The sequence below is a fragment of the Coregonus lavaretus genome, assembly GCF_964263955.1.
Source record: "Coregonus lavaretus genome assembly, contig: SUPER_35_unloc_2, whole genome shotgun sequence".
NCBI lineage: Eukaryota > Metazoa > Chordata > Actinopteri > Salmoniformes > Salmonidae > Coregonus > Coregonus lavaretus.
Window position 1 is genome coordinate 2,872,909 of NW_028167180.1, and position 18,792 is coordinate 2,891,700.

Genomic DNA, 18,792 nt, shown 5'->3' on the forward strand with positions numbered 1-18,792 from the left:
CCCCTAAAACTGTGACCACCCTGATCTTGCTGTTGGATTGGACAAGAGTATGAAGCTGAGTCAGTACAGCTGATATCCATTTCAGAGGGATATTTGATGCATCTCCATCCACAAGCTCAACAGGGGAGCCATCCAACAGCATCTGAGCACACAAACCAGGGAGATGCTCCATCTGTTCCCTTTGTAGGCTACCTTCAGGGAGGGAGCAGGCAGCTTCATATAACTGGCCCAACTCACGTAGGAAGTGTTCAAGACCTAAGGAACAGTCAGATAATTGCTCATCCAAATGTTTAATGTCGTCTTTTTTCCCCGGAGAATGTTGGCAAAGATGTTTGTACCGGTCTCTTAAACCAGATTGTCCAGATTTATCCGCATCCATTTGAGGAAATAGGATCGCTCAGGTTCTGATTTTGACATTCCGAAAATGAACTTTTCTATTGCATCTGACATGTCACATTTATGTTGCTTCTTTCTCAACTCCTCCTCCTTTTTCTTCAGAGAGCTCTTGTAGTGTTCAATGTCTGCATCCCCTGCTTTTCTCAGCCTACACCTCTCTTTTTCTAACTGGGAAAGCTCTTTCCAGATTTGGCCTTGTAAGGGTAGCTGTTCATCTTTGAATTTAATTGTGTCTGTGATGTTCCTGGTGATTTCATCTACCATCATCCTGGCACCTCCCACAACCTTTGTGTCAACTTCAGGAAATGTGTCAAATCATCATGGCTCTGACAGATTCTGAAATCTTTCATCAAGGTCTTCTTGAAGCTGTACACTGCCTCACTGTAGCCAGCATTGACTGGAGCCATAGGGGGAGTCCCATGCCAGAGTCCTGGGATGTAGCAGCTGCTTGTGTCTGGATCATAGTCCATCACGTCAGTGAACTTGGTGATATTCTCCTTCTTCTCCATTCTGGCTGCTACCAGGGTCATTTCATCCAACTGTTCTAACAACTTATTCCTGTCCCTCATGTTGTTGTCATGAGCAGACATGTCTGACACATTCTGGTGCACAAAATGACATACTGGCTTCTTCCCCACTTCCTTCATCCTGATAAAAGAATGAACAACAATCTGCAGAATGTCTTTCATCTCTCTGGAGTTCTCCATGGCGATGTTGATAATAGTGACATCACTGAGTCCTATCACCAGTGTGGCCAATTTATTGTCATGTTCATGGCTATCATCTAGTTGAGCCAACTCTGGTGATTTAAACCTCTCTGTGTCAACGATCATGATGAAGTCACATTTCAGTTCCTCCTTGAGTTCTTTGTTGACTTTAATCAGTATCATGAAGGCCCCTCTGGTGCATCTTCCACTGCTGACAGCAAACTGGACACCAAACATGGTGTTGAGGAGAGTGGACTTCCCTGTGCTTTGGACCCCTAAAACTGTGACCACCCGGATCTTGCTGTCGGATTGGACAAGAGTATGAAGCTGAGTCAGTACAGCTGATATCCATTTCAGAGGGATATTTGATGCATCTCCATCCACAAGCTCAACAGGGGAGCCATCCAACAGCATCTGAGCACACAAACCAGGGAGATGCTCCATCTGTTCCCTTTGTAGGCTACCTTCAGGGAGGGAGCAGGCAGCTTCATATAACTGGCCCAACTCACGTAGGAAGTGTTCAAGACCTAAGGAACAGTCAGATAATTGCTTATCCAAATCTTTAATGTCGTCTTTTTTCTCCGGAGAATGTTGGCAAAGATCTTTGTACCGGTCCCGCAAAGCAGACAGGTTCTGCCGTGACAGATTGTCCAGATTTATCCGCATCCATTTGAGGAAATAGGATCGCTCAACTCCTGAACTTGACAATCCTGAAATGAAGCTTACCATTGCATCTGACATTTCAAATTGATTTTGCTTCTTTCTCAATTCCTCCTCCTTTTTCTTCAGACAGCTCTTGTAGTGTTCAATGTCTGCATCCCCTGCTTTTCTCAGCCTACACCTCTCTTTTTCTAACTGGGAAAGCTCTTTCCAGATTTGGCCTTGTAAGGGTAGCTGTTCATCTTTGAATTTAATTGTGTCTGTGATGTTCCTGGTGATTTCATCTACCATCATCCTGGCTCTCTGACACTCATCGCTTTCATCAATCAGAATCCGAAACTGTTGAGCCACGTCAGCCATGTTTTCAATTGTCAATCTGTTTTTACTTTTTTCGATGACGTCACCCACAGATGACTGCAGGGCTTTGACAAATTCTGCATCATTCTGCTTCTTTTTCACAATCACATTTGTTCTGTTGATACTGTGTTTTGTGATCATTTTCTTCAATGTGTCCACTGTGAATGTTTTGCGCTGAGAGTTGACAACCAGCAATAACTCTGCTTTTGTGCTTTTTCCTTCCAAAACCTTGAGATCTGCCTCGAAATCATCAATGAAAATGTAAACTGCAGCTGATGTTTGACACAGAAAGGAGAACTGTTTTTCAAAGGACCTGATGTCTCCTCTGAGATTGGCAACAGCCACAGGCTTAGTGAACATGTCTATGTTTCTGTTCCCACATGGAAAGTACCAGCTGATTTCAACTAGACCATCTGAGATTTGCCGAGGAACATCGCCACATTCCATATCATGATGAACAAATGTATCATGGTACTGCTGAGGGTTACTAAGCAGTTTGTTCAAGATCTGAGACTTGGACACTCTAATCTCCCCTAACCTAACAAAGGACACCATAGGAATATCAGAGAGAACTATTCTCTCCTCCACGAAAGCCTTTGTGGATGTTTGGGAAGAGAGTCTAAACTTCTTCACTATGTCCCTCAAGGCCCACAGCATCAACGTGCTTTGTTCTGTGTCACAGTTTGGCAGCAGGAGAGGAACAGCAAACTGACACAAGGACATTTTCTGGACCATCTCCTGCTGCAGGAAACTGTCTGAGCACAGAAACAGGGCTGTAATCAGGTCCAGTGGATTAATTACATTGCTGCTATCAGAGTCACTTTTTAGATTCTCAAAACGGTCTATTCCCCTAATTGAAACATCTGCGTCAGAGGACATACATTTGACACTCCTAGCATTCAGATTTGCCATCATTAATTTCTTAAGGAAGGCCCCTGGAAGTGACTGCATAGTGGTAAGTGGTTCATCTGATGTAGTATTATCATTTATCTCAAGGACAGTACTTAACGTCAGCTTGTTTTCATAATGATCTTCTAGTCCAGTCTTTGACAACAGCTCCATGAGATAGGATCCTGAAAATATAAAGGAAGATCAGGAAATAGGAAAGATCCAGGGAATTCACCATGATATATTTCTCATCAGGGAAGATACTGGACCTTTACATCCCATGCTGACACATCCACTATGATTAGTTCATTTACATTAGGGTCATTTAGATGACTAGTCCGTTTGACACCAGAGATAATACTTAAGTAGGTTACTTCATTACAACATTCACTTAAAATTAACCTTACAAATAGCAGTGTTGGGCGATTTGGAAAGCCATATTCAATAAATAATATAATAATACTCATAGGAAAGGTTTTCATCTTTAGCTCACAATATGTGGATACTATATGATTAGAAAGGTTCAAAATGTATGTAAAACATCACAGCACAATTGAAAAATATATGGCACATGGAAACCAAACGAGGGTGGTCTATGGTGATAGGTGGGATGGGCTGAGAGTGGCTGAGGGGCGGGATTAAAGAGCTTATGTTTGGTAATGTATTATTGTGTGATTTGTGTATATAAAAGTACCATGTATGTATATGTAGCAGAAAAGCTAAGAATAACAAAACAAAAAAAACACACAAAAAACAAATAGTTTTTCCTCAAAACAACAGATTTAAATATAGTTGATTACCCAGTTTTTTGCCCAGAAAATACTTAAATAGGGTACTTCCTTACTTGTGGTGAGGGTTGTTGACACCAGTTGACTTTGCCTTCCATCTTCCAGCACGGTGCAGACAGTGACAGAGTACTGAGTACCACCTTGCAGGTCAGAGAGAGTGATGCTGTGTGAAGATGTGGTAGTGATATGGGGTTCTGTCCCTGGACAGTGGTAGGAGATCTGGTAATGGTGTTGGGTTTGGTCCAATCCTGGTGGCTGGCTCCAGCTAACAGCAGCTGATGTGGTCTTCACTGAGTCAACAGTCAGCTGGTCTGGACCAGGGGGTACTAAGGGAAAATACATTACAGCAGTGTTATAGGTTTTGGGGTTTTGCTCAATTTTGTTTTTGAGGTTGGTTCTGTTTCCTCATTAGTCAGTCGTTAGTTTCACCTGTGCTGGCACAGGGGATATTTAAGAGCGGCTCACCCAGTGCTCCATTTAGCATGAGAGACGTTGGAAGTGCTTGACCACGGTTTAGCTCTTACTCTTTGAGTGTGATAAAAACAAAGTATTTTATCCTGTGTTCTCTCCTTTGGTTTGCTCCACTTGCTTTTAGCTCCATATTATAAGTTGGTGTGGGTTTTTATTTTGGTTTGCCTTTTCTGAGTCAAATTTAGTGGGCGTCTTTTAGGACACAGATTCTTGTTGCTAGTCAACTTTCAGTGGACACGCCATGGTGTCTGAGAACCTGTCATGTGAATTTCTATCTCTAATCCACCCTAAGCTTGAATCATTACCAGAGGTTGTAAGGCTCTGGTTTTAATCATCAATGATTCAAGGTCCACAACTCACAAGTCTTATCTGTATTTTTATTCATGGCGAGAGCTCTGAGGCCAAAACACAAATCTCCTTTCTTTATACTTCTTGACAAACAAAAACACTATGCTCCTCCCACCTTTCTTAAACAGTTCCCGCCTCCCCCCTTGAATGGTTAGTAACGCCCCTTCTGTTAGTGGGTTGACACATGATAATTCTAACATTTATACTGTGTTTGGGGTGTAATTCTTTAGTCATTATTCTTAAAATCCAAATTAATCTAACAGAACCCCTCCTAAAATCCCACCCGTTTCATTCTGGTTGTTCAGGGCTTATTTCTTAGTTCCCTATTTCTGTTGAGCAACAATATTATTGGTTTTCTTATTGGGGAACGTAACTAAAATTGGGGCTAGTCCGGGATATTGTTTCCCATGAGTATGATAGTCACTCTAATCACCTACTCTGAAGCTTGCCTTGAGATTTGAGTGTTCAAAATACACTTTTGCGGTAGTTTCTGTTACTGACAACCACTCAGAGGGTGGTGAAAAATTACATAAACACACAGGCTAATAAACAAAACAGATGGTCTTTGATTTGGGAGCATTTGAGGGGAACCCTACTTGGGAGTTACTTGATAAATGTACTGTAGTGTAGGTTATTTGTAGGTGTTGTCGTCAATCAAGAAGTCTGCTTAGGTTGGATCGTGTTCAAAGGCCTTTATTCAAACCACGAGGTTCCAGCGTAAGTACGGACACAATATCCGGAGAACCAGACCCCAAATAAATCTTGCTGTATTCTAACTCTTCGTCATTGCTCCCCCCTTTATATAGCCCAAGAGTTGACTGGCTCCCTCTACTGTTCAATCCCCGTATCTTACCACCCCCTTCCTGTCTGTCATAGGTGACGTCACGCTAAAACCTTCCCTCTGGATAGCAATAATCAACCTTCCATTTCTTCATGAAAAACATTTAACAAAGACATAATTTTAATACACTACAGTACAAAAGGTGAATCTTCTCATTGCAAAGCATTATGACAACAAAGTGGCAAATGCCGATCAAAAAGCAGTAGTCAGAGTTAATTGGTACTGCTTTGGTGGAAATCCTTCCAGAGAGGGAGGATGATGAAAAGGGTCCTATAGGTGGTAGAGTACCTCGTAGACGTACAACTGCGACAGGTAAAACTAAAGGCAAAATGGGAGCAACAGAAATTAGAGCTCGAGCCATTTGGTTTAAAACTGAACAATAAGAAAACGGTGCCAAAGAACGAGAACAAGAACGCGAGCCAATCGGTTAAAAGAGATGGAAGCACTTTGAATCAAGTCAGTCTATCCTGCAGCCTCAATAGAGTTTGACCTTGGTCGGAACAGCCAGCTTGTACCGCCTTTCAATGAAAAGGAGATGGACGTATATATTTTACTTTGTTTGAGCAGATTGCCACATCCCTAAAATGGCCTCGCTATATCTGGTCACTGCTCCTCCAAAAGTGTTCTTGTGGGGAGGGCTCCGAAAGTGTATGCCGCTTTCTCTTGACCAGATTTCAGATTATGACAGTATTAAAGCTGCTATACTTCGGGTTTACGAGTTGGTCCCAGGGGCATACAGAAATATTTTGTAAATTACAAAAGACAGAATCACAAAGCCATGTTGAATTCGTAAGGGAACAAGCATGTCTTTTTGATCAGTGGTGTGGTTCTCAAGAGTTCAAGGACCTTGAGGATTCAAAGACTCATAGCACTCGAGCAGTTAATGAATTGCCTTCACGAAAGGGTTGCTACCTACATTTGAGCACAAGGATCTCACAATTGAGAAAGCTGCAGCTGCAGATGAGTTTGTGTTGACACATGAAACTATCTTCACAAACAAAGCACCCAGTAGTTATCCCTACACAAGAGAGAAGATTAGGCACCTCCTACTACGAGGTTTCAGTCTTTTCCCCCAGTGTCCAAAAACAAGGATCGGCAGAAAACTGGTTCTTCATATCCTCAAGTTTATAATTAATGCCGTGAGAAAGGACACAGTCTCAGTGTCCTAAGTTGAAACAGGAAAAAAATGGAGGGAGAGAAAGCCGTTTCTTCTTGTGGGAGCACTCCAGCCCGTTAAGTCTCTGGTTGGGACTGGTTTATCTCCTAAACAATATTTTGGATCAGATGTGTATGAACCCTTTGTTTCAGATGGGTTCGTGTCTCTGGTGATGCTGTTAAACAGCCTGGGAAGATACTGCAAGAAACTGGGGCAGCTCAATGCTTCCTTTTGGAGGATGTTTTGCCTTTGTCTGACACTTCAGTAACTGGTTACAGTGTGTTTGTACAAGGTGTGGAGATGGGGTGCATGGAAATTCCTTTGTATAATGTGGAACTCGAGTCTGATCTTGTTTCTGGTTCCATTATCGTTGGAGTGAGGCCTAGCCTACCGATGAAGGGGGTTTCATTCCTTTTGGGCAACGATTTGGCGGAAGTGAAGGTTGTGCCAAATCCTGTCATTTGTAAGGAACCCAGAGTAGAGGAACCTGATGGGTTATCAGAAAAGTGGTGCTATGTCTAAGAAGATTGCCAAGAGCAAGCAGTGTTGAGGAGGATGTCAGCGATTCCACCATGTTCGATCTGTCTGAGACGTTTATGTGTGGTTCTGATTTCGGTAAACCTCCTGAGTTGACTTCTCCTTTGAAAACCCCAAGGTGAGCGAGTTTGTAAGACCTCTAACAGAAGAGAGGGTCCCTACAGTTGACAATTCGATGTCTAGTAAGCAGCTTATTGCTGAACAGAGTAAAGATTCTTCCCTCGCCCCTCTTTTTGCTGTGATACGTCCGGAGGAGTTTGATAAAGTTTGTGTGGGTTAATTTGACAGAGATGGTGTTCTGGTGAGGAAATGGTGTTCTTGCGCCACTTCTGGGCAAGACGATTGGCCCAGTGTATCTCAAATTGTCATTCAGGTTACACTTCGACAACAGATACTGAGGTTGGCTCACGATGGTAGTATGGCAGGACAACTTGGGATCAACAAGACGTATGACCGTATCTTGCGTAACTTCTTCTGGTCTGGTCTGAAACAGAATGTTGTGGCATACTGTAAATCCTGTTGCGTTTGCCAGCGAAAGGGTAAACCGAAGCGAGCTGTACCGATTGCACCTTTGCAGCCTATTCCTACTTTTGACTAACCTTTCAGCAGGGTTCTGCAGGACTGTGTTGGTCCTTTGCCCAAAACAAAGTGTGGTCACCATTTTCTCTTAACCATAATGTGTGCTGTCACTCGTTGCCCTGAGGCCATTCCACGAGAGGAAAGTTACTACAGATATTCCTCTTGAAATCAGACTTGTCCGTTGTAAGGACAAATTGAAATTGGTTGCTGGTTGTCTTTCGGAGGGGGACGGGGGGTGGGGGGGTTGTGAAAAGTTGTACTGTAATTTTTTAACAAAGAATGTCCTCAAGCTTTCGGTTAAGAGATACACAACTCCCTGTCGGATAATGGCTGAATTATGCCTCTTTTAGCCTCCCCAAGATGCCAACATTTACATTTACATTTTAGTCATTTAGCAGACGCTCTTATCCAGAGCGACTTACAGTTAGTGAGTGCATACATTATTTTTTTATTTTTCATACTGGGAATCGAACCCACAACCCTGGCGTTGCAAACGCCATGCTCTACCAACTGAGCTACATCCTTGCTGGCCATTCCCTCCCCTACCCTGGACGACGCCGGGCCAATTGTGCGCCGCCCCATGGGACTCCCGGTCACGGCCGGCTACGACAGAGCCTGGACATCTCGAGTAGGTTGCTAGGTGTTGCATTAAGATTGCGATAGTATATTAAGAAGAGGTTCTACTTTGTATTTTTTCCGCTCACTCGCTTCACTTTTTAAAACAATTAAATCCGTTAAACATTTAATAAAATGTGTATAGCCTTACGGAAGGAAAGGTAAAAGAAGGCCAGGGCTTTTGATATGAAATAAGCTTAAAAAAAAACAGAACTGAAGCAACAAAACACATTTTATTTGTAATGTAACAAAATCGCTCTAGTTACTGGTAAAGAGATGATGAGCTATAATTGGGGGAAGATCTCTTACTAGTGCAGATTGTTGTAGAGACAGGTTCACTCTCTTCCCCATTGCTCAGCACAGTTGCAACACTAACAGTGTACTCGGTGCCAGGTTGCAGGTTTGAGAGTGTTTTGTGGCAGTCGTCAATATTGGCTGCACAGGGGTCTATTTCTGGGCTGCAGAAGGATATGGACTTTCTCCAGTAGGACTTTCTCCATCTCTTAAGGTCCAGCTGAGATTAAAGGAGGTCTCTTCCATCTTTAAATCTGGGTGCTAGGAAAACTGTAATAAAATCTATATTTGTTTAGGAAAGAGGATGTGCTGTTTTTGACAGTCCAAAAATGTCTCTAGGAATGAATGAATTATGTAGTCTGCAGGTAGGTAGTGATGTAGCCTGCCTCAGTTGGTAGAGCATGGCGTTTGCAACGCCAGGGTTGTGGGTTCAATTCCCACGGGAATGAAAAAATAAAATAAATATAAAGTATGCACTAACTGTAAGTCGCTCTGGATAAGAGCGTCTGCTAAATGACTAAAAATGTAAATGTAAAAAATTATGTGGGTGGGAAGTAGTCTAGTGGTTAAGCGTGTCGGGCCAGTAAAACGAAAGGTCGCTGGTTTGAATCCTCGAGCCAACTCTGTGAAAAATATGTTGACGTGCCCTTGAGCAAGGCACTTAACCCTAATTGCTCTGGATAAAAGTGTCTGCTAAATTACTAAAATGTAGTAAAAATAAAAACACAAGTTATCCTACTGTACCTGCGGATAGGAATGCTGAGAAACATCTGCTTTGGCTTCCATCTTCTCCCTCTGTAGCCACGTTGAACTGGTACTTTTTACCCGGGTTGAGTCTGCTTATTTGAACTTCATGAACATTTTTCACCCCTAGACTGCACAGTTCCCCGTCGCACCCCCAGGTCACTCTGAACATCTGTGGTCCCTTCAGCCCTTCAGGAGGACTCCAGCTCAGAGTCACAGAGTCTGACGTCAGCAACACGACCTGGATGTCACCAGGAGGGGGCAGCACTGGTGAAGGAATAATGAATAAAAAAAAACAGATTTAAAATTACAAACACAAATGTGTATTATTCATCCCAGCAGTTAAGGGACTACAATTGATATCTTACTAAATGTATCTTCTTAAATGTAGATTTAAATTAAATAATATTGTTTAGATCAGTTTATTCTGTGTTACCTACCATCATCTGAGGTCAGCGTTGTGAGTTGGTCTCCATCAAAACTATTATGCTGTGAAAACCAAAGAAAGAGTCAATCCTTTCTGTGAAACATGTTATTTTGCTCTTGACACATAAACCTTTATCTTTATCGAGCAAATACTGTACATCTGCAATGAAGAGTATGAAAACAAACCAGGAGCTACCTGTCTTCCAGTTTTCTTCATCTTACGGAAGATGGTATCATGTCCTTTGTGGTTTGTCTCTGCACACTGACTGCAGATCAGCATCTGGTCTGTCCTGCAGAACACCTCCAGAGGACTGTAGTCATGTTGACAGAGTTTCTGCACCAGGTCTCCAGTCACATCCACCACTGTGTGTCTCTGCAGTGCTGCTATTGTATAGTGCTGTCTGATGTGGGTCTCACAGTAGGACACACTGCAGGTCTGACAGAACTTCACAGCTTGGACCTCAGAGCAGATATCACAGACCACCTCTCCTGGCCTGGTTGGGAATTGGAAAATAATATTTATCAAATACATTGATCAAAAGACCCTCATCTATTCAGTTTAACACATAATGGCCTGATAATAATACACATGGTAACCTACCTATAACTATCTGTTATCATGACACATATTTTATTTCATGAGGTTAGCATTAATATGGCATAGGGTTTTATTTCCAGCTGGGCGCAAAGGAGAATCTCACCCTTTGTTTTGTAGAGAGACCCCTCCTTTGAAATGAATAGGGTATGTCATGGATTGGTCACTCTTCATTGATAGAACACCAGAGGAAATAGACTCTGCTCTCTCTGGACTGCCCCTAGTAGTACAAGACAGTCAGGCAAAACACACCAAAAAACTAATAAAACACAATGATAAACACACTAAAAAACTACTAAAACACTATGCTAAACACACTAAAAAACTACATGCTAAACACACAAAGAAATACAATAAAACAACAATGTATTATATTCCTCTCTTCCACATAATGTGAATTTTAGTTTATCTTCTTCTAGCCAACTACATGCATTAACATAATAATTATAGGCACTTATTGACTTTTTCAGGTAGAACATGGAACGTAGAATCTCACCCTTCATTTTGCTGTAAGGTCTCCTCCTCTTTGAAATTAATAGGGATATTAATTGATTTGTTACTCTTCATTGATATAAAACCAGAGGAAATAGACTCTGCTCTTCTAACATGGCACCGTCATAGGATGCCACCTTTCCAACAACTCAGTTCGTCAAATTTCTACCCTGCTAGAGCTGCTCCGGTCAACTGTAAGTGCTGTTATTGTGAAGTGGAAACGTCTAGGAGCAACAACGGCTCAGCCGTGAAGTGGTAGGCCACACAAGCTCACAGAACGGGACCACTGAGTGGTGAAGTGTGTAACACGTAAACATCGTCGGCTGGAGTGGTGTAAAGCTCGCCGCCATTGGACTCTGGAACAGTGGAAACACGTTCTCTGGAGTGATGAATCACGCTTCACCATCTGGCAGTCCGACGGACAAATCTGGGTTTGGCGGATGCCAGGAGAACGCTACCTGCCCCAATTCATCGTGCCAACTATAAAGGTTGGTGGAGGAGGAATAATGGTCTGTGGCTGTTTTCATGGTTCGGGCTAGGCCCCTTAGTTCCAGTGAAGGGAAATCTTAAGGCTACAGCAAATAATGACATTCTAGATGATTCTGTGCTTCCACTTTTGTGGCAACAGTTTGGGGAAGGCCCTTTCCTGTTTCAGCATGACAATGCCTCCATGCACAAAGCAAGGTCCATACAGAATTGGTTTGTCGAGATCGGTGTGGAAGAACTTGACTGGCCTGCACAGAGCCCTTACCTCAACCCCATCGAACACATGAATTGGAACGCCGACTGCGAGCCAGGCCTAATCGCCCAACATCAATACCCAACCTCACTGATGCTCTTGTGGCTGAATTGAAGCATGTCCCCGCAGCAATGTTCCAACATCTAGTGGAAAGCCTTCCCAGAAGAGTAGAGGCTGTTATAGCAGCAAAAGGGGGACCAAGTCCATAATAATGCCCATGATTTTGAAATGAGACGTTCCATGAGCAGGTGTCAACATACTTTTGGCCATGTAGTCTATCTACCTCAAATACCTCGTACCTCTGCACATTGATCTGGTACTGGTACTCCCTGTATATAGCTCCATTCTTGTGTATTTTTTTTCTCCTCATGTTACTATTCAATTTAATTTGTTCTTTATAGTCTTATTTTTAAACTCTATATCCTTGGGAAGGGCTCGTAAGCAAACATTTCACGGTAAAGTCTACACCAGTTGTATTCGGCGCATGTGACAAATAACATTTGATTTGAACTACCACTGGCCCTTGATTTGTCTTCACATTCATTTACACTAAATCTATTGGTTAGAATTAAAACAACTAAACATCCCATCATGCTTAGTGTCATTACAGTGGCGGTAGGTGTCCTAGTGGTTAAGAGCGTTGGGCCTTTAACCGAAAGGTCGCTGGTTTGAATACCGAGCCGGCAAGGCGAAAAAAATCTGCCGTTCTGCCCTTGAGCAAGGCAGTTAACCCCCACCAACTGCTCCCCGGGCGCCGATGACGTGATGTTGATTAAAACAGCCCCCCGCACCTCTCTGATTCAGAGGGGTTGGGTTAAATGTGAAAGACACATTTCAGTTGAATGCATTCAGTTATGCAACTGACTATGTTTCCCCTAGAATAAAATGTTCTGTTTACTATGCAGTAACTCAGTATCCTTCATAGAAATCATATGAACACATTAGTAAATATAGAGAGGTGTGTTGTATTTTTAGTCAATATCCTCTTCATGTTAATCTATTTAAAAAATTGTAGCATAGGATCTAAAAGTATTCAACAAGCACACAAACACACCTCATATCAGGGTCCATGGTCTCATCAAGATCCTTGTTTGGTGACCCATCCTTCTGTCTTTCTTTAGGGATGGCACCACCCTCAGCCCCCTGATGATAACTCATTCTAACTCTCAGAGAGGAGGTCTCACAATCCTGAAGAGGACTGGTCTGGTCCCATATCAATCTGTAAATAAGAAGAGTAAATACCATTATATTAAAACGTTTAAACACAAAAGCAGAGTAGGCCTACTGTGCTGGGGATTTAAGTTGACATTATAATGACATCCTGTAAAGCATTTTGTACCGAATGCAATTGTGAAAAGCACTAAAGGCTAAATATTTTAGTTTTTTTAATTATAAAAAATAAAATAAAACAACAATTTAACCCAGCAATGTAGCATAATTATAGTGAATATGTAATTAGGTTATTTCGTTGTCTTTTTCGTGTCTGTCCTCTTATAGGAAATTGTATTATGCCTAGGCAGGGCACCAATCCGCCCCAGTTTATTTTTTATACAGTTTATGTTCAATTGACGTCAAAAGTTATTTTTTTATTAATTTTCCCAACCTACTACGTTAAGTATACTAACCTGTGGAATAATTTCTCCTAACATGCTAAGAAAAGTCAATCCTGGTAAATTCTGACATAAACTGTATCCCTTCTAGCCAAAACGCCTCAACCTGCCCCAACCATAGAGAATGATAGAGGCCTCTAGTGGCCAAAAGGCTGTATTAGCATGTGCAGCGTTTCCACCATTTTAATGAAATCTGTATTGCCTACTACTTAATAAAACAACATAATGTGTACTACTAATCCTACAATATAATATTTAGAAACGTACCGTTTACAACAAATGTATGCAATAAGCAACAAATATCAACATACTAGAATCACCGTTCATTTGGGTACAGTGCGTCCTTCCTCAACAGTGTGCAGCGAATTATAGCCGGAACATCCTGGCATTTAAAGCTTAGTCTATTTTCCAAATTTCACATATAAAACTTTATATTTTCGAATACCTAAAATGCACACTATTTAGAACGCAAGTATGGGTATTTGCATACGACCACTGTAAAAATATAACATGACTCAATTAGGCCTATGACTCCCTATCAAAGTAAGGAAGAAATACACTATGTGTACAATACACACGATTGTCCATTATTTCTTTCCTCATAAGCGTCTCTTATTTTAGGATAAATATAATAATATATCTGCTCAATAGGAGAGATTGACATGTTGGCTCTCCATGTACATTTAAGGCCAGCTGTGCTGCTCTGTTCTGAACCCATTTTAATTGTACATGGCTAAATAACAGTTGACAAGTTACATTTTAAGCCCATCATCTCAAAATATATATATTTTAAAGCCCTCTGCTTTACACCTCTGAAGCCCTCCCGCGTCATGGTATATTTTCATAGAACTGTACAGTGCAGAGGAGGCTGGTGGGATGAGCTATAGGAGGATGGTCTCATTGCAATGGCTGGAATGGAATTAATAGACTGGAGTCAAACATGTGGTTTCCATACGTTTGATGTGTTTGATACCATTCCATTCATTACAATGAGTCCATCCTCCTATAGCTCCTCCCACCAATCTTCTCTGGTACCATGTCATTGAATATCCTTTACTGAATCAAAGTGTATCGATGTGAACAATACCTCTGTAAATATTGAGGTACATGTTTACTTTTTACATTCTTTTTACAGTTTATGTTGATATTTTTACTGGGAAAAAGGTAGATATTCACAACTACATAGCCTCTATAGCTCATGAAGCATTGTGGGGATACATAGAGACTGTACATTGTTGTTCACTAACTCTGTAGACCAACTAGTGCATAAATAAAACATGGAATGGAGTCCTTAGTCCATCCGTTATCAGTGTAATGAAAACATGGACTGGACAAGCAGTAATGTTCACTAGTAGACTGCACTACAGTAGTTATCAGTATAATGAAACCATGGACTGGACTAACAGTAATGTTCACTAGTAGGCTACACTACAGTAGTTAACAGTATAATGAAAACATGGACTGGAATCAAGTAATGTTCACTAGTAGACTACACTACACACATAAATAACAGTGTTTTAACAAATCGTGGTATCTGTCCAGCACTGCCTCGATACTCTCATAATATAATGCTGATGGCTGCTGTATTAGGACAGACTACTTATAAAGGAGCACCAACATCATATGATTTGGTTGATCCTTTTCTTGTCAGTCATTTCTAATGAAATTATAGTTCATTGTAGTGTTAAATTTTGTCCATAGCCACCACCATTTTATGCCATATTTAACTGCCAGAGAACAGTGAATATTGTCCTCAGGTGGCTGCCCTTCCCTTGTCCTTAGTCTGCCTACTGTCCCTCCTATCACCATGGAGACACCTTCCTGAAAACAATAACACTGTACTTTGCTTAAACCTGTTCTGCCAGTTCATGTCCTTAAAGATTAGAATGTTCCAAAAAGATGACAAGATGGTTCAGACATTCATCATCCAGGGTTACTATTAAACAGATATGTTATATTTCTGGTTTGTCCACTTGTTTCCTGCTTGCAGTTACAGGAATGTTCTAACTACAAGACACATGACTACATGAGAAAATGTTTCTGCAGTGAGGGTGGGTAATGCAAGTAAAGGTGTCCTTGGATGAATGTCAACTAAAACACTCAAATTCAAATCTGGACCTCGAAGCCTGTTCCACTGCTTTTGTCTTCTAATTTTCTCTGTCAGGGACTGATTTAGACCTGGGACACCAGGTGGGTGCAATCAGTCATCAGGTAGAACAAAACCAGCACCATTTCAGATTTGAATACCCCTGCCCTAAAATAATACAATGTTCAAAGGTAGTCCATGAGGAGGTAGGCCTATTAGGATTATGCACATAGCTATTAACCTCACATGTAGCTATAGCAACTGATTAGGGACCAGGGGTATTCACATTTTACCCTACGAGGACAGCTGCTGGTTTTCTGTTCTACCTGATAATTGATGGCAGCAACCTGGTGGCCCAGGTCTAAACCAGTCCCTGATTAGAGAGGAATCATTTTTAAAAAGCAGTGGAACTGGCTCTGGTCCAGATTTGAATGTGAGGGGGTTAGGCAGCTATATCGAGAGAAAGATGGCGTTCCAGATCGTCTTTTTCTGCATACGAACATTATCACATCTCACACCGCCTGGAGAAGTATGCATCATGTCAGGAAACCCATTAATGTGACATATTATTATATTGCAATCAGACTCGCAGCGCAACTGCAAAAAAAGACTACCTGGAACGCTGCCAGATAGTTTGCCTGTAGTGTTTTGTTTTGCAAGTAGTAACAAAATATGTTAACATTTGACAATTTCATGTATGCTAACAACAAATTAAATCCCTTTTTGTGAACATCCTTACAATCTGTCATGCGAGATCTGGGCCATTCGATTTGTACCTGTTCAAATTACCTGAGAGGAATAGCAATTGTTACGACGTTGAGTCCTAAAGTCTTCCCCAATTTGAATAAGGAATAGCCTACCTGCCGTCAAACATATCTTAACCTGACACGTTTATAAAACATGTTGACTTACAATTTTCCTGCTGCATTCAGAGTAGCCTAGCCTGGAGCATGTACTGACACGGTCATAATAAAAAGGTGGAAGCCTAAGGTGACGTTACTGAGGTGAGGTGAGGAGAGGAGCATCTGTGCATCCATCACCTCGGACAACTTTAGTAAAGATGGTGAGCATGAGCACGCTTTCCCCGCGTGAGCTCACTGGTTCCTCCGCCTTGCCCCGCCTATCCAGAAAATATTAGCCAGTGAGATGTCTTGCCCTGGGGCAGCCACTCCACGTGGCTGGGGGCAATAAGTAGACCACTCGAGTGGCCCCGCTCCGATCCGTATGAATGAGGGATGTAGGTGTTTCGCTTTCTCTACAGTCTCCGACTTCAGAGATCCCTGTTGTCAAAAGACTACAATAGCCACAAGACTGTTGACAACCAAAGCAGCCATTACTGCAGTTGTTTAACATAGCAGTCAACATATATGTTGACTCACCCACATAAGTATACATGGATGCACATGGTTTTCTTTGTTTGGGCTAATGACTAGGCTAATGTGACTTCTACCTGAGGACATGGCCCTTGGTAATAGCCTGCAATTCACATTTCCCATGTAGATAGAGATCATTAACATAACTCTCAGTGTTCTGTCCCCCTTTCCCGCCAAACATTCCTTTGTTCATTGAGCAGCTTTTCTGCATGAGCTAGGCGGTGGAGACCATAGAGAATGATAGAGGGCTCTAGTGGCCAAAAGTCTGTGTTAGCATGGGCAACGCCATTGAGGACTTCCACCATTTTAATGTAGCCAACTGGATGGGACTTCCAACTTCATTGGCTGATCCCTCCTGATGACCCAGTTGGGGTCATGTCCAACCGGGTCATCAGGAGGGATCAGCCAATCGTGAAGAAGAAAATGGACTACTATGTGAAGAATGGAAATTGCCTCAATGGTGCTGCCCATGCTGTCACAGATGCTATACAGACACGGATACAAAGGTGAGTCCTCTATCTGTCTATATGATGGAGACCCGCATAGCCGCGGGAAGTAGGGGTCCTGCAGCACCCCCAGATAAATCAAAATTTAAGAAATTATAATAAAATAATAACATGTTACACAGGCCTTTATTACTCCTGTATGAGCAGACATGGAACAAATATTTATATGTACAGTACCAGTCAAAAGTTTGGAAACACCTACTCATTCAAGGGTTTTTCTTTATTTTTTGTCACAAGCTGGGCTTGGACTCCGGTCTCAGATGTGGAGAGCTGGGGGTTCTACCCCTTAGCCACAGAGGAGGTATAGTTGGACCCAAATGAAAACACCCAAGGCAATACTCCAGGCAAGTAGATTTAATGTAAAAACAAAGGTTCTTCGCACTTCAAAAATAGTCCAACAAAAGTTCTTCTCAGAAAGAGGTATATTAACAGAGGTAGAGTAACAAAACAGGAGGCAAAACAAAATAACTCCACGAGGGGAGAAAAACAAACTAAAGATAACTTAGAAAACCTTACTTGGAAAGACACGGTGGGACAAAGCAGGAGACACATAGCCAGGACTCAAAAACCAAGTGAGAAACAAGGGTAAAACACACAGCTAAAATACTCTAGGGGAAACAAGGCACAGGTGACCTGGATCAAGCTAATAAGGACACACGAGGAAGAACTAAGGCAGAGGGGAACACAGATAACCTCTAGAGGCCCGGAGACAAACAGGAGGCAGGAAGCTGACAGGACCCCCTCCTCTAGGAACGACTCCTGACGTTCCTTCCAGAACACCCTGGCCTCAGGGTGCGAAAATCTCGGATCAAACCTGGGTCCAGGATGTCCCTGGCTGGAACCCAGGAGCGCTCCTCTGGCCCGTAGCCCTCCCAGTCCACCAGATACTGCAGAGAGTTCTGGACCCTCCGGGAGTCCAGTATCCGGCGGACTGTGTAGGCTGGCTGGCCGTCAATGATCCTGGGAGGTGGCGGGGGTCTGCGTGGGGGGGCAAAGGGAGAAGACAAGACAGGTTTAAGTAGTGAAACATGGAAAGTGGGGTTAATTCTAAGGGAGCGAGGGAGAACCAAACGATAAGAAACAGGGTTAACTTTTCTAGCTATGCGGAAAGGGCCAATGTATCTCTGGGAAAGCTTCTTGGATTCGACCCGGAGGGGCAGGTTCTTAGTGGCCAACCAAACTCTCTGACCAGCTCGGAAACTAGGGGCCGTCCGGCGGTGGCGATTAGCCTGACTTTGGTATCTCTGGGAGGTCCGAAGGAGGGTACACCTGGCCTTCTTCCAGGTCCGCCTACAGCGTTGGACAAAGCACTGGGCCGAGGGAACACCAACTTGCGCCTCTTCCTCTGGAAATAATGGAGGGTTGTAACCGAACTGGCATTCGAAGGGGGACAATCCGGTGGCTGAGGACTGGAGGGTGTTGTGGGCATATTCAGCCCAAATGATATAGGTGGCCCAAGACGTGGGATTACTGGCCGCCATACACCGCAGGGTGGTCTCCAGATCCTGATTAATCCGTTCCGTTTGGCCATTAGACTCTGGATGGAACCCCGACGATAGGCTGGCTGTGGCCCCAATAAGCCTG

At 42.6% G+C, this 18,792-nt stretch overlaps 1 protein-coding gene across 1 annotated transcript; it reads right to left on the reverse strand.

Annotated features, from left to right (window-relative positions):
* Nucleotides 1-659: 659 nt before the first annotated feature.
* Nucleotides 660-12,847, reverse strand: LOC311110220 (up-regulator of cell proliferation-like; the record flags this gene model as incomplete). The annotated part of the gene is made up of 7 exons (XM_084188758.1): nt 12,688-12,847; nt 10,509-10,622; nt 10,004-10,301; nt 9,822-9,870; nt 9,382-9,648; nt 3,853-4,122; nt 660-3,193 (listed from the first exon to the last, which is right to left on the reverse strand). Exons 1-7 carry the CDS (start codon nt 12,789-12,791, stop codon nt 660-662), a joined length of 3,636 nt encoding a protein of 1,211 aa, XP_084044884.1. The 5' UTR covers nt 12,792-12,847.
* Nucleotides 12,848-18,792: the final 5,945 nt, after the last annotated feature.